Source organism: Alligator sinensis, unplaced genomic scaffold (assembly GCF_000455745.1).
Source record: "Alligator sinensis unplaced genomic scaffold, ASM45574v1 scaffold398_1, whole genome shotgun sequence".
Lineage (NCBI taxonomy): Eukaryota > Metazoa > Chordata > Crocodylia > Alligatoridae > Alligator > Alligator sinensis.
This window is the reverse complement of record NW_005842708.1, coordinates 527542-541452: the sequence shown is the minus strand read 5'-3', so window position 1 is coordinate 541452 and position 13911 is coordinate 527542. Positions and strand designations below refer to the sequence as shown.

The 13911-nt window shown below is 46.4% G+C and overlaps 1 protein-coding gene across 3 annotated transcripts in view; it reads right to left on the bottom strand.

Annotated features, from left to right (window-relative positions):
- The window catches only part of LOC102381092 (matrix metalloproteinase-24), a 253273-nt gene that overhangs the window by 204420 nt on the left and 34942 nt on the right, over nucleotides 1–13911 (bottom strand). For 2 of the 3 annotated variants that reach the window (XM_025216074.1, XM_025216073.1), the window contains one exon: nucleotides 4866–4982. In XM_025216074.1, coding sequence (XP_025071859.1) covers nucleotides 4866–4982 — 117 coding nt within the window. Of the gene's footprint in view, nucleotides 1–938; nucleotides 1098–4865; nucleotides 4983–13911 lie in introns of those variants that run through there. The other variant, XR_003096342.1, reaches the window with a different exon arrangement.

Here is a 13911-nt window from a genome sequence, read left to right as displayed (position 1 = left end):
GAGGGAAGGGAACTAAAGAGGTCATCTAATCCAGTGCCCTGCTCTTTATGTGCCTAAATGTGCAGATATGTACTTAAAGGAATTTTAAAAAACACCAAGTTTTCAGCAGTCACATGAGAAGGGGACAGCAAACAAGACAGTTACCAAGACAGCATGACCTGAAGAAAGAAGATGATTCTTGTTTCATTTTCTGGAAGATGAGTAAGTTTGCTTGTCTGTTGCCTGACTGTCTCTTGTTTGACTTTCCTTGGTGGTGATAACAGTGTATGTGGGAAAGGATTGTTTCGGTTTGGAGAGTGCATGTCTGGGAAAGAACTTTGCTTTTAACAAGGTGGTGGGACTGACTGGTTTAAAAAGGGCTGAACACAAGGCCCTTAGTGACCAGAGAAAGCCAGTCTGCAAGGTATTGTGTAGAAAGGAGTGTGTAGTACCAATCAGAGTTGAAATATAAAAATGAATCTCACTGAGGGGTGTTCAGCAAACAGGAGAGCTTTCAAAGTAAAATTTCTGGTAAAAAAACAGCTTGATATCTAAATTGGTTACTCTAAAGTAATTATCCACTTAAAATTTGAACTTTAGACCTTAGATTTTAAATTCAAATTCTTAGTGTATAGTTAGCTCCTATATGTCAGAATAAGGTAAACAGAAAGTCAATCTATACACTGAAATTCCCTAATCTAAAGGAGAAAACTAGAACAAAACTTTCCTAAGGACCAAAGAGAAAAAATGCAAGAGAAAAAAATTCAAGTAGAAGTCCAACAGCAGTGTGGGAGCTATTTAAAATTATGGCATTGAGTGTGTACACCCAGTGCCAATAGCTCATGGCCTAAAGAGAACAGATATATTGTCTCAACGCTAGGGCGATTGAACTGAAGCAACTAAGGGAGACAGAGAGGTGCATAGATGAAGCTTTCAGGGACATTGTACAGCAGTCCCACCTCCATTGTAGCAGCCCCTGTGCTGATGAAGATAAGAATCTCAGGGAAGGAGGGCATCTAGCTGGGATGGAGGGAAACAATTCTTCAGATGGCGCATACACTCCAGCTGATGTCATAGTATCTTCTTACAGCGAAGATATTCCTTCAAGGGAAGGGATCCTAAAAGATAGGAAAAAGCAGGTAGGGGTAGTGGGGGATTCAATCATTAGACATGTAGGTAGCTAGGTTTGTGGCATCCAAGGGGGCCACATGCTGACTAGCCTGCCAGGTGCAAAGGTTGTCAGCTTCATGAGATATGCACACAGGCAGCTTTGGAGTGCTGGAGAAGAGCTGGTGTTCATGGTCCATGCGAGTGCAAACACCATAGGGAAGTGTAAGAGAGATGGTATAAACTACTAGGTAGGAGTTTGAAGTTAAAAATGAACCATCCCAATATTTAACTTCAAGAAGGGAAACTCCACAAAAAATGAGTAAGTTAGAAAAAAGTTAAGAAGAACAGACAAGGCTTACAGGCAGCCTGGAAGCTGTTTAAAAATACCAGCTTAGAGGCTCAGGAAAAGCTTACACCAGAAATAAAGGAGGAGACTTCAGAGTCCAAAAAAAGCATGGTTTAGTAGCAAGGTATCAGAGGCAAAAAATGAAAGGTGTTCCCAAATGAGGAAAACAAGAAATCACACAAATTCTGGCAAGTCAAAAGTCAGTGTAAGTAAAATAAGACAGGCCAAAAAAAATTTGAGGGGCATTTTGCAAAAGATTCTAAAGTTAAGAACAAGAATATGTTTAAATACAGCAAAAGCAGAAAGCCAGCCAGAGAGTAGGTAGGGACATTAGGGCTAGGGACAGACATTCAAAAACCCTGAGCCTGAATAGATTCATTTTTTGCAGGTTAGTCTTTGCAGGTTTTCATTCCAGAAATGCAGGCACATGCCTGCAGTGGCTCAGGTTAGAAGCTGGGGGGCACTAAAGCAGCCCTCCCTTCCCTTGAACTGTGCTGAGCTGAGGGGAGGCATGGCCAGGCCAGACAGGATGCTCTGATCAGGGAGGGGTTCCACCCCTTGCTGCTCTTCTGAGAGCCAGCAGGGAGTTACACAGCATTTACTTACATATGCCTCTTTCGTTAGTTCAAGCTCTTTTTAAACAACTTTTTCCAAGGAAGGAACGGAGGGACATTACCAGCTACCTGTTGATTAGCTCCAAAAAGCCCTAAGCTGATACTGTGCTGTCTGCCTTTGTCCCGTCTTCCATAGCATGGACAGTAGTCAGTATGTGGTATGCTAGCTAACACTGAGAGGAGTCTGTGCAAGACAGAGGGAAGGGGGGATTCCTGCTTGAACAGGAAGTGATGAGGAATGGTGGGGACAGGGAAGCAGAAGGAAGCCAGGCAGATGCTGCTGTACCTGCAGTCTCTGCCGAGGTCCAGTCAGGGAGCAGAGGGGAGGGGCCTGCCCTGCTGGCCTGGAGCTGAGAACACAGCCCTGCCCAGAGTTGCAAAGCATCTGGGGTGCTGGGGGAGTCTGATTCAACTTAAACCCGGTTGAATGTAGTAGCAGACTTAACTAATTTGGGTCAAACCTGTTTATGCAATGTCTGTCCCAGACCCCTTCCTGGTTCATCTCAAACCGGTTTTAGCCATTTTCAAGCTGGTCTAGTGCACTGAACATCTGTTCTACTAAAGTTGCTATAGACAGGTGAGCTTCACTTCTATTCTGGTCACTTGGATGTATACAATATGTTGTGGAAGAGTCAGTGTGTTTTTTTGTAAAAGGCAATACTGTCTCAGGGATCTGCTGGAGTTTTTCTGAGGGCATTTACAAGCATATGCACAAGGGACATCCAGTTGATATAATATACCTGGATTTTCAAGAAGCTTTTGGTGAGGTAGGTCCCTCACCAAAGACTTTTAAAAAAATGGAGTTGTTATGGGATTGGAGGGAAGACCCTTTCAGGAATCAAAAACAGATTAAAAGATGGGAAAAAAGTTGGGCTAAATGGTCATTTTTCAGAATGGAAGATCAATTGTTGAATTCAAGAATCTGTGCTGGAGCTGCTTTTGTTCAACATTTCCAAAATGACTTGGAAAATGGAAAACATGGTGAACTTGCAATGTTCCCAGATTATACTAAATTGCTATGGGTGTTCTAATATTAAAATGATGCTGAAGAGTTGAAGAAAGATCTCAGAAAACTAGTGAGTGGGCAATAAATTGGTAAATGAATTTCAAGTGCAAAGGAACGCATATGGAGAAAAATAACTTCAACTATATACAGGCAGTCCTTGGACTTATGACACAATTGGTTCCTGAAAACAGCGTCTTAAGTCGAAACGTTGTAACTCAGAACCAATTTTCTCATAAAAAACAATGTTATAAATGGGGAATTGGTTCCTGAACCAAGGCCCGATACCCTATTTTCACCAAAAATACCCCAGAATTTTGTACTCAATCAATTAAGCTACATTAATGTATTTATACTGTAAATAGCAATCGTATTGATTTGGAAAAACTTCTTTGAGGTGACTTTGCTGGACTTTTTAAGGGCTCTTGGTTGGACTTTTTGAACGGTTCTTGGCTAGAGTCTCCTCAGGAGTCTTGGCTGCAGGTTTTTCTGGAGTCTTGTCTGCTTTCTTAAAGAAAGTGTCCGAAGAAGTTTGGACAGATGTTCTCCAGGGAGATGGGTGACCCAGCGAACTTGTTCGCTGGCGTGGCATCACATCAGATCAAGCGTTGTAAAGTTGAAACTGACATCAGAAAATTAAAACAGGGTGTCAATTTATATACGTTTTAAGTTCAAACCGTTGTAACTCAAAACGTTGTAAGTCGAGGACTGCCTGTATTTATAGTGATGGATTCTGAACTGGCTGTCACCATTCGGGAAAGATACTTTGGAGTTCTTGTACACAGTTCTCCAAAAACACTGGCTCAATGTGCATCAGCAACTAAAAGCCAACAAAATGTTGGGTATCATTAAGAAGGGAATTGAAAACAAAATAGCAGGCATTATTATGCCACTTTATCAATCCATGATGAGCCCACATTTTATTTATTAGATTTATATCCCACACTATCCAAAAGCCTCAGAGCAGCTTGACTACTAGTAAGTAGTAATACTTGACTACTACATGAATTCTGGTCTCTACACCTTTAAAAGGATGAGCTGGAACTGGAAATGGTACAGTGAAGACTAAAAAGAATAAGGACTCTTCAGTTTGGAAAAGAGAAAGAGGGGGGGGAGTGACAGAGATCTATAAAATGATGAAAGGGGACCAGGTGAATAGAAAACTGTTATTAACCAAGTCCCAGAATACAAGAAGTAGAGGGCACCCAGTGAAATTGTGTGGAAGCAGGTTTAAAACAAAGAAGAGAGTACTTTTTTACACAGGATGTAGCTAACTTGTGGAACCCACTACTGCAGAATGTCATACAGGTAGATAATGTAACCAGGTTCAAAGAGGGATTAGATAAATACATGGAGAATAGGTTCCTTAGGAGCTATTAAACAGAGCAATTTGGCATGTATCCTCTGACATCCCTAAAACAATGATGCTTGATGTCAGGGAAGGCATGCCTCATTCATATACTCTCTCTCTGAAATATCTAGCACTCACCACTTTCAGAGGCTAGGCAGACCATTGATCCAACCAATGTGGAATGTCTTATGTTCTTATCTTTTTTTATATAAGTTAGGTTATGCACATTAATGATACGACCTGAAGGCATTTAAAAATCTGGCCTAAATCTGGCCCAATTTTATTTTACTTGAAAATGAAATTTGGACTCCAAAGTTGCTTAGCAGCTTACAAAAAAATTCATCCTTCACATCTTCTCAAATGCAGAGGGTCATAAGTATGTATGAAGTATATACATTTCCCTTTTTGTAGCTGAGTAAATAGTACATGTCAAAATATTACTCTTTAAAAAATAAAACATACCTGTAAGTTATATGCTTCTGCCTCCATTTCTGTCCAGTTAGCGCATATCGCTTTTTCCTTCGGTTATGGCTTAAATGGGGATGATCAGGAACCCCACATCGAGGCTTCTTCATCCATCTTTAAAAAAAGAAAAAAAAAAGATCCACTCTTTTCATAGAATCATAAGATGAAAGGGCTGGAAGGGACATCAGAAGTCACCTAATCCAAACCACTGCACAGATGCAGACAAATCATCCCAGACAGCTGCCTATTCAGCCTCATCTTGAAAACCTCAGATGAGGAAGATTCCCTAAGCAGCTTATTCAACTGTCCTACTCTTCTTACATTTAGAATTTTTTTTCTTAGATTTAATTTATATCTGTTTTGCTTTACTTTAAACTCAATCTCTCTTGGCCCTGCAACAAGGGAAAAATTGTCTTTAACTTCTTTATGGCAACCTTTCAAATATTTGGTAACTGCTATCATGATCCACCTCTTAACTATTTTTTTTTCCCAACAAAACATACCAATTCCTTCAACCTGGCCTTGTTTAGTTTGCATTTCAACCCACTTATCTTCACTTATAGATTCTCTCCGGTTTCTCGACAACCTTTTAAAACTGTGGTGCCCAATACTGGACAAAGAACCCCAGCTCAGACCTAACAAACACTGAATAGATTGGTACTGTCACATCCTGTGCCTCGCATGTCTTGTATTCAAGTAAAGATGGTGTGTATATTTAAGATGAGGTTCCCCCCTCCATCCCCCATTGGCATAAGAAAAAAAACCCTTGTCTTATAACTGCATACAAGGAAATCTCACTAAATAAGCTGTCTATCATTAAACTGCTGCCAAAAGCAGCATATGCTCAGCAATGGAAATCTACTATGAAATTGATTAAATGCAGTCAACACTGAGCATGACTATAAAATACATGGCCCACATTGGGCAAACATATGGATGGGAACATGCTTTTTTTTTTTTTTTTTTTTTTTAAAGGTAATTGTTCATGTGCCAAGCCAAATCAATTCCAAATCCATGAGTCAGTCAAGATACATAAGTGGCCCTGCTACTGGCAAACATCCTCCACCCCATGTGAGACTTCAGATGTTTCCAAATCTTTTGGCAGGCATCCTACGTGCAGGCCCAAGCCCAGAGGCTTGGGGTTCGGATGCCCCCGAGTTTTAATTGCCCTCATCCATAAGGCTGCAGGAGCAAGCTAGGGAGGAGTCTACTGATGGGAACCTATCACAAGGATAAGTAAGGGCAGCCCACCTGAATAAGACATATGGTACTGCCCATTAGAGTCAGTGGCAAGTATGCTTTTTTCCAAGTCAATGGTGAGCCATGACACTGCATGCAGTTCACCCAGAATCCCTCTGTCAACCCCTCTCTCAGCTTGGCACATATGATTAGTGTGGCCCTGCCCTCCATGAGGTGAAGCCAGACCAGGTTGCCCTGTGTTGCATCTGCACATACATTTTTGAAGCATCCCAAGCCTCGTGACAAGAACACATAGGTCCAGTCATGAGTGGAGGGCTACTTATCACATGGATCCTTGCAGGGAGGGGTATCTGGAGTATGCACACATACTGAGCAACACTGAGCTGTGGGACACCGTGGCTTGAAATACTGTTAACTCTAGTGGGGCCAAGCCCAATGAAGCATGTGGTAAATCATGAACTTTTGGCATGTATAGCTTGTACTACATACAAGTAGGTGCCCAAGTGCTGCTCAAAAGTGTCTGTAGAGTACCTGTGCTAAAACTTGCAGCAGTTTCAAAAAAAGGTAACATTCATCAATTCTGGATAAACTAAGTGTATGGGTACTATATGCAAATTGCTACAGTCATGTTTAATTTTAAGATTATTGTTTTCAGATTTGCACCTTACTTCTATGTGCTCAGGAAGAGCAGAGCCTGACAGTAAGGAGAGGGTGAAGGAGCTCCCAGGGGAAAAAGTTGAGGGGACGCAGAGAACAAAGGGCTACCTGATCTCCCCCCAGATTTATTTTCCCTGCTGTAGCAGTGGGAAAGGAACACGTTCAAGGCAAACCTCCAATAATTATATTCTATACTTGGAAAATTATAAGAAATTTATAATTTTTCCATATATAGAATCCAATTATCAGAAGGCTGTCTTATAATAAGGGTAATATTCTATTTAAGTAAATGCAGTATATAAAAGCTACAAGTAGTTTTATCTGTGTTTGCTAAAACTATTTTGCTATTGGGTTTACTTTGAACCAGGTTTTACAAGAACAAGGAGTATGAAGTTATTCTACAAAAAAATAAGTGTACAAAGTAAAACATTCTTTTATAAATCCAAGCCATTTGTACCTTACCTACATAAACAAAAGGGTCTGTTTAAAAACCTTTACCAGTACTGGGTAATGTAGTATTTTGTTAAAAAAAAAGAAAAGAAATGAAAGATTTCTAGAAAATGGCAGAGGGAGAAAAACAAAGGAAAACAACACGCAAGTGAGAGGCTAAGGCTGAAAGTGACCTGTCTAAATCTGACAATGGTAGTAGCCAGACTATTCAGGGTGAAAAATCTAGGTTGGATGGTACAAGTTCTCTCCAGATCATGACTTTTGTGAGATGAAAAAAATCACTCCTCTGGTCACAGATAGACATTTCTGTACCTCCAATGGCTTATTTAAAACCGACAAAGGTATTCAACAGTTCCTGTAGGGTCCAGGGACTGAATCAGACCTGTGAAGTGGTATATCTTGTATCTGAGACCTGTCCACGGGAAAACTGATTCAAGCCAGGCACAAATAGTGAGGCACCCTGGCTTATGCCTCCAGCCACCTGTCACGTTGTACCTGGGGTCAACCCTGCACAGACATTACCCTATTTTCCCTGAGTATCGAGAAATAGATTTTTAAAAAATATTTTAAATGCTGCAATACTGAGCACTGCAATGCCTAACTTGACCCCAGGAGCACAATCCAGGTGCAGGCCTCTACATAATCACAAGCATAAGACATCGTTTAATGGGATTAAAATTAGCCCCCGAAGTGGGGCCCTGCCTACAGCAAGTCAATAGAGAAACACTAAAGAGACGCTAGCCCTAAATTCAGGCCCCTCTGCTTTATGGAGGGCTGCAAGGAGGCACCTCCTTCTACATGGCATCACAAGCCTGAATGGTAAACTGAAGGTAGACACCTGTGCTGTCTTTCAGGAGAATGGTTAGTAAGAGAGGTGGTGGTAGCAAACTCTGTTTCTACAATACCTTGATTAACAGTGTCACACAGACTGTAAGAGACCTACATTCAATTCTCCTCTCCCTGAGAGGCTTAGGGAGTGGCGCGAGACGCATGGGTGAAAGCCCCTCGCGCTCCCATACCCCGAAGCCCCCCAGCGACCCCCAACTACCGCAGAGCCCCCCCGCTGACCCCCAGCAGCAGCTGGAGGTAAGCGAGGCCGTGGTGAGAGGGGACTAGCCCAGCTCAGCTGCAGGGAGGCGGCTGATTAGGAACCGGGGAGGGTCTTGCCCTGCCCCGGCGCCTACTCGGCTCAGGCCCCCAGGGGGACAGTAGAGGAGGGGGAGGGGGTACTCACCGATCCCTCTCCAGGCAGGCAGGGTCCTCCAAATCCTGGGCAGGGCCCCCTGCCTTGCCCAGGAGTAGACAAGTGCCAGAGGCAGGCCCACTGTGCATGTGCGTAGTTTAAAAGGGCCTGCCAAAGGAACAAAGCCCCAGAGAGGCTTAGGGAGCGGTGCGAGATGCACGGATGAAAGCCTGTCGTGCCCCCGCACCCCAAAGCCCCCCAGAGACCCCCAACTGCCGCAGAGCCCCCCCGCCAACCCCCAGCAGTAGCCGGAGGTAAGCGGGGCCATGGTGGGAGCAGACTAGCCCAGCTCAGCTGCAAACAGGCGCGCTTGTCTACCTGGCGCATGAGTTAGCGCAGAGTTTGCACAGGAGGGTGAGTGGGAGGGCCTAAGGCCCTGCCTGTGAGCCCCCGCCCTAGGGTAGGCAGTCCCAGCTGCGGCTGGCCTCTCAGCAGCATGCTGCGGATGGGCACGTGCCGCAACCCGAGGCACCCCTCAGGGTCTGTGGCCCCCCGACTCTGGCGCTTCAGAGGCCTCCACCCAGACGGAGCCCCTGGTTCCGGGCTCCACACAGACAGAGCCCCTGCCTCTCAGCTGCGGGGGCTACCTGTCACTTTTTCAGGCCCTGGGGACCGGAAGCATGGCCACCTCCCCTTGTGAGGTCTGCTCTCCTTTGGGGCCTCTGGCATGCCAGCTGGAGGAGCTCCAGGTCACAGTCCAGAGACTGCGTGCCATCAGGGACTGTGAGCAGAAGATCAGCTCCTACTGCCAGGCTCTTCTCCCCCAGGAGGTGGAGGGTTGACCACAGTCACCTTCCAGGACAAGGGAGGACACCGGGTCTTCCCATCCTGTCCAGCCAAGGGGATGGACCACGAACCTCTTGCAGCCCCAGCAAAGCCTGCCAAGTTGCCAGCTCCCGGAGGCAACACAGGTTCAACTGCAGCTACCAACCCTGTTCTCCCTAAAACAAAACGCAAAGTGTTTGTTGTGGGAGACTCCATCCTGAGGGGGACTGAGGGGGTAATCTGCCACCTCAAACCCTTGATCCGGGAAGTCTGCTAGTTCCCGGGAGCCCATATCCGAGACATTGCGGAGAAAATCCCTAAACTCCTCCAGCCCATTAGCTCCTTATTCATGTGGGCACCAGTGACACGGTTCGAAGCGCTCCCAGCCAGGTCATGAGGCACTACAGGGATTTGGAAGCAGAGTTAAAGGGTCTGGGGGCACAGGTGGTGTTCTCTTTGATCCTCCCAGTCTCGGGGTATGGGCTGAAGAGAGAGAGGAGGATTCAGGTAGTTAACCAAAGACTGTGGCGCTGGTGTCATCAGGAAGGCTTTGGCTTCCATGACCACAGCCCGCTCTTTGGTGAGAGACGCAGCGAGCTGCTGGGAAGGGTTGGTCTCCACTTCTCTCTGCTGGGGAGGAGGCTCTTCTCAGCCAGACTGGCTGACCTGCTCCACCGAGCTTTAAACTAAGCCCGCTGGGGGATGGGAGGGGCTACCGCCACTGCTGGCCCGCTGAGCAACCCTTGCAAAGCCAGCAGGCTAAGGCACTTAAGGGAGCCCACCCCTGCCCCAGCCCTGAAACAACCAGTAGGCAAGGCAAGGGCCCCCAAGGGGGACACTTACATGCCTGTACGCGAATACCAGGAGCTTGGGGAATAAACAGGAGGAACTTGTCCTCCTGCTTAAGACAAATAATTACGATGTCATAGGGATAACGGAGACCTGGTGGGACTCCACCCATGACTGGACCACGGGTAAAATCAAGTGGACAAAAGGGGCAGGGGTATAGCTCTCTATACCAAGGAAAGCTACACATTCCTGCAAGCCGACATTGGCACCCAGGGTGGACAACTGGAGACACTCTGGGTTAAAATCTGTGGGGAACATGGTACAGGGGACACAATGATGGGAGTCTACTACAGACCTCCTGCCCAGGATCAAGACCTTGACCAGGAGTTCACCAGGGAATTGGCTGAGGATGCACACTCCCAGTGCATGATTGTCATGGGAGACTTCAACTACCCAGACATCTCGTGGGAAGAGTGCTCAGCCAAATCCGAACAGTTGCAAAGCTTCTTCACATATGTGGATGAGCTCTGACTCAAGAAGTCTACGGGCCAATGAGAGGTAAAGAGCTGCTCAACCTGGAACTGGCAACCGGGGACAACCTAATCAGTGACCTAAAGATCGAAGGGAAGCTAGGTGACAGCGACCACGAGCTGATCACCTTCACCATCCGCCGAAAAGCTGGCAAGTCAGTCAGCAGTACAGAGGTCCTCGACTTCAGGAGGGCTGACTTTGACAAGCTCAGGAGACTTGTCAGTGAGGTCCTAAGGGACCATGACCCCAAGGGGAGGGGAGTCCAGGAAGAGTGGTTGTTCCTCAAGGGAGCAATCCTAGATGCACAAGCTAAGGCTATTCTGTCTTGGAGGAAAGGCAGAAAAAGGGCACAGCAGCCCCCCTGGCTCAACAAGGAACTGGTGGACCTCGTGCGTCTAAAAAGAAAGACCTACAAAGGATGGAGGATGGGATCTACCTCCAAAGAGGAATATTCTGCACTGGTCCAGACCTGCAGGGAGCGAACCAGGAAAGCCAAGGCTATGATGGAACTCCAGCTGGCTACAAGCATCAAGGACAATAAAAAGTCCTTTTTTAGATATGTGGGGAGCCTGAGGAAAAGCAAGGGCAACACTGGACCCCTGCTAAACCAGAAGGGACAACTGATGACCAATGCCCAGGAAAAAGCCCACTTACTAAATGGGTACTTTTGTGTCAGTCTTTCACAAGTCCCATGGGATGCCCCTGCCCATTACAGGACAGAGATGCCTGGGTGAGGGTGATTCCTTGTCCTCCATCAATGCTGACCTCGTGAAGGAACACCTTGAGAGGCTGAACACCTTCAAGTCAGCCAGCCCTGACAATTTACACCCCAGAGTGCTCAAGGAGCTGGCCAGCACCACAGCTCAGCCCCTGGCACAGATCTTCGAGAGCTGCTGGCACTCTGGTGAAGTGCCCAAAGATTGGAAGAAGGCCAATGTGGTGCCTATCTTCAAGAAAGGGAGGAAAGTGGATCCAGAAAACTACAGGCCCATCAGCCTGACCTCTATCCCAGGGAAGGTCTTAGAAAAGATTATCAAAGAGGCCATTCTTAACGGACTGGCTGATGGCAACATCCTGAGGGATAGCCAGCACAAGTTTGTTGCGGGTAGGTCGTGCTTAACCAATATCATTTCCTTTTACGACCAGGTGACCTATCAGCTGGTCAAGGGGGAAGAGATTGATGTTGTATATCTTGACTTTAAAAAAGCCTTTGATCTGGTATTCCATTATCACCTCTTAAAACTGGCCAACTGCAGCCTTGGGTCCACCACGATCCGCTGGCTGGGGAATTGGCTCTGTGGTCGGACCCAAAGGGTGGTGATTGACGGAAGTCAATTGTCATGGTGCCCTGTGACCAGTGGGGTCCCTCAAGGTTCTGTCCTTAGACCTATATTGCTCTTCATTAATGATGTGGACATTGGAGTCAGAAGCAGAATGGCCAAGTTTACCGATGATACCAAACTTTGGAGTAAAGCATCCACACCTGAGGACCAATCCAGGCTGACCTTGACAGGCTCAGGAAATGGGCGGACGAGAACCTGATGGTGTTTAACACTGAAAAATGCAAGGTTCTCCACCTTGGGAAGAAAAACCTGCAGGATGCTTATAGGCTCGGCAGTGCTACACTGGCTAGCACTTTGGACGAGAGGGACTTGGAGGTCAGGATTGACCACAAGATGAACATGAGCCTTCAATGTGATGCTGCAGCTAGTAAAGCAAGCAAAATGCTCGCTTGCATCCATAGATGCTTCTCAAGCAAATCTCAGGACGTCATTCTTCCATTGTACTCGGCCTTGGTGAGGCCACAGCTGGAGTACTGCATCCAGTTTGGGGCATCACAATTCTAAAAGGATGTGGAGAAGCTTGAGAGAGTCCAGAGAAGAGCCACACGCATGATCAGAGGTCAGGAAAACCGACCTTATGACGAGAGGCTAAGAGCTATGGTGGCCACCTATAAGTTTATAAGGGGTGTTCACCAGGATCTGGGGGAACGTTTGTTCACCAGAGCGCCCCAAGGGATGACAAGGTTAAACGGTTATAAACTCCTGCATGACCGTTTCAGGCTGGACATAAGGAAGAACTTCTTTACTGTCCAAGCCCCCAAGGTCTGGAATAGCATGGGGACAGAGGTTGTTCAAGCACCTACTTTGAATGCCTTCAAGAGAAATCTGGATGTTTTTCTTGCTGGGTGTGACAGCTGAAAATTGTGTCGAAGGTGCTTGCTGAATGCTCTGTGAGGATTAGACCAGGTGTTTCCTGTTGTTTGTTTATGTATAGAGCTGCATGTTGCTGCTAAGAGTTTAATTAAAGTAAAAGATTAGTCAGGCCTTGTATGTAGTGAGGCCTTGTACGTAGTGGCACAGTTAAAATTAACCTTATCAGAAAAATGCAAAGGCACTGTACTCAGTTATAAGGAAAGTTTGTAGTGAGTGGCTGTGAGTCCACAGGGTAGCTCAGAAGTTATAAATTGGCTAGCACATCCGGAAATTATCAGAAGGAAGATGCAGCATTGTAAGAGAAGTTACTAATTTAGAAATTAGCTGTTGACCTAGATTCAGTGAGCCCGTGGATCTTAAGGAGCCCAAGGACTGAATACCAGGGTTCTTCCTGGTACCCCTCGGACAGCACAGAACGGGGATGCCTAACTTCGCTGAGCTTTATAGAAGAGGAACTTGTCGTACATCAGGCATCAGAGGAGACTGCCGATAAGTTGCCGACATGAATTGTTATGGTCTGTCATTGTGGTCTTGTTATATCACGCGTAGTTGTGTGTTTGTTAGGTCAATAAAACTTGCTTACCTTTTTACCTCTGACCACTCTCTCAATCCTGAACCCTCCCGCTGGTGGCTGCAACATAAATTAGCGTCATGAACAGGATTGAGAGTCTCTGGTCCGGAGAAAAAGGTCGGAATGGAGGGAGTTGGGTGGGCCCCGTTGGTGGCTTTGCTTAAGGAAATGACAGGGACGGAGAATCCCGGGTGGGATAAGGATAGGTTGAGGCCTGCCTGGAGTGACCCGGGAACCACACCCAATCACTGGGCTAGGTTTGCTGCTGCCGCCCAGGGTAAACCCAAGAAGGGGTGCCTGTTGTGGCTGCTGGCCACGTGCCTGCAGTTAGGGGCCGAAGAGAATGTCCAACTCCGGGAAAAGGTTACCCGGCTGAGTAAGGAGTTGGAGGACGTGAGGGATTCCAACAGTGTGGCATGTGAGGCTGCACAAGCTGCCCAGAGTCACTTGGAGACATTAGAATGGAGGGAAGAAAAGATTATGATCACGCGCGTGGCCGCTTTCCTCCAGAAGAGGGCACAGTTAGTGCAGGCTGTGGAGCCCTCCTTCGAGAAGGTGCAACAGTGCCTGTATGAAGAAAAACCAGAAGCTGAGCTCTGGGAAGAACACGGGGAGGGGATG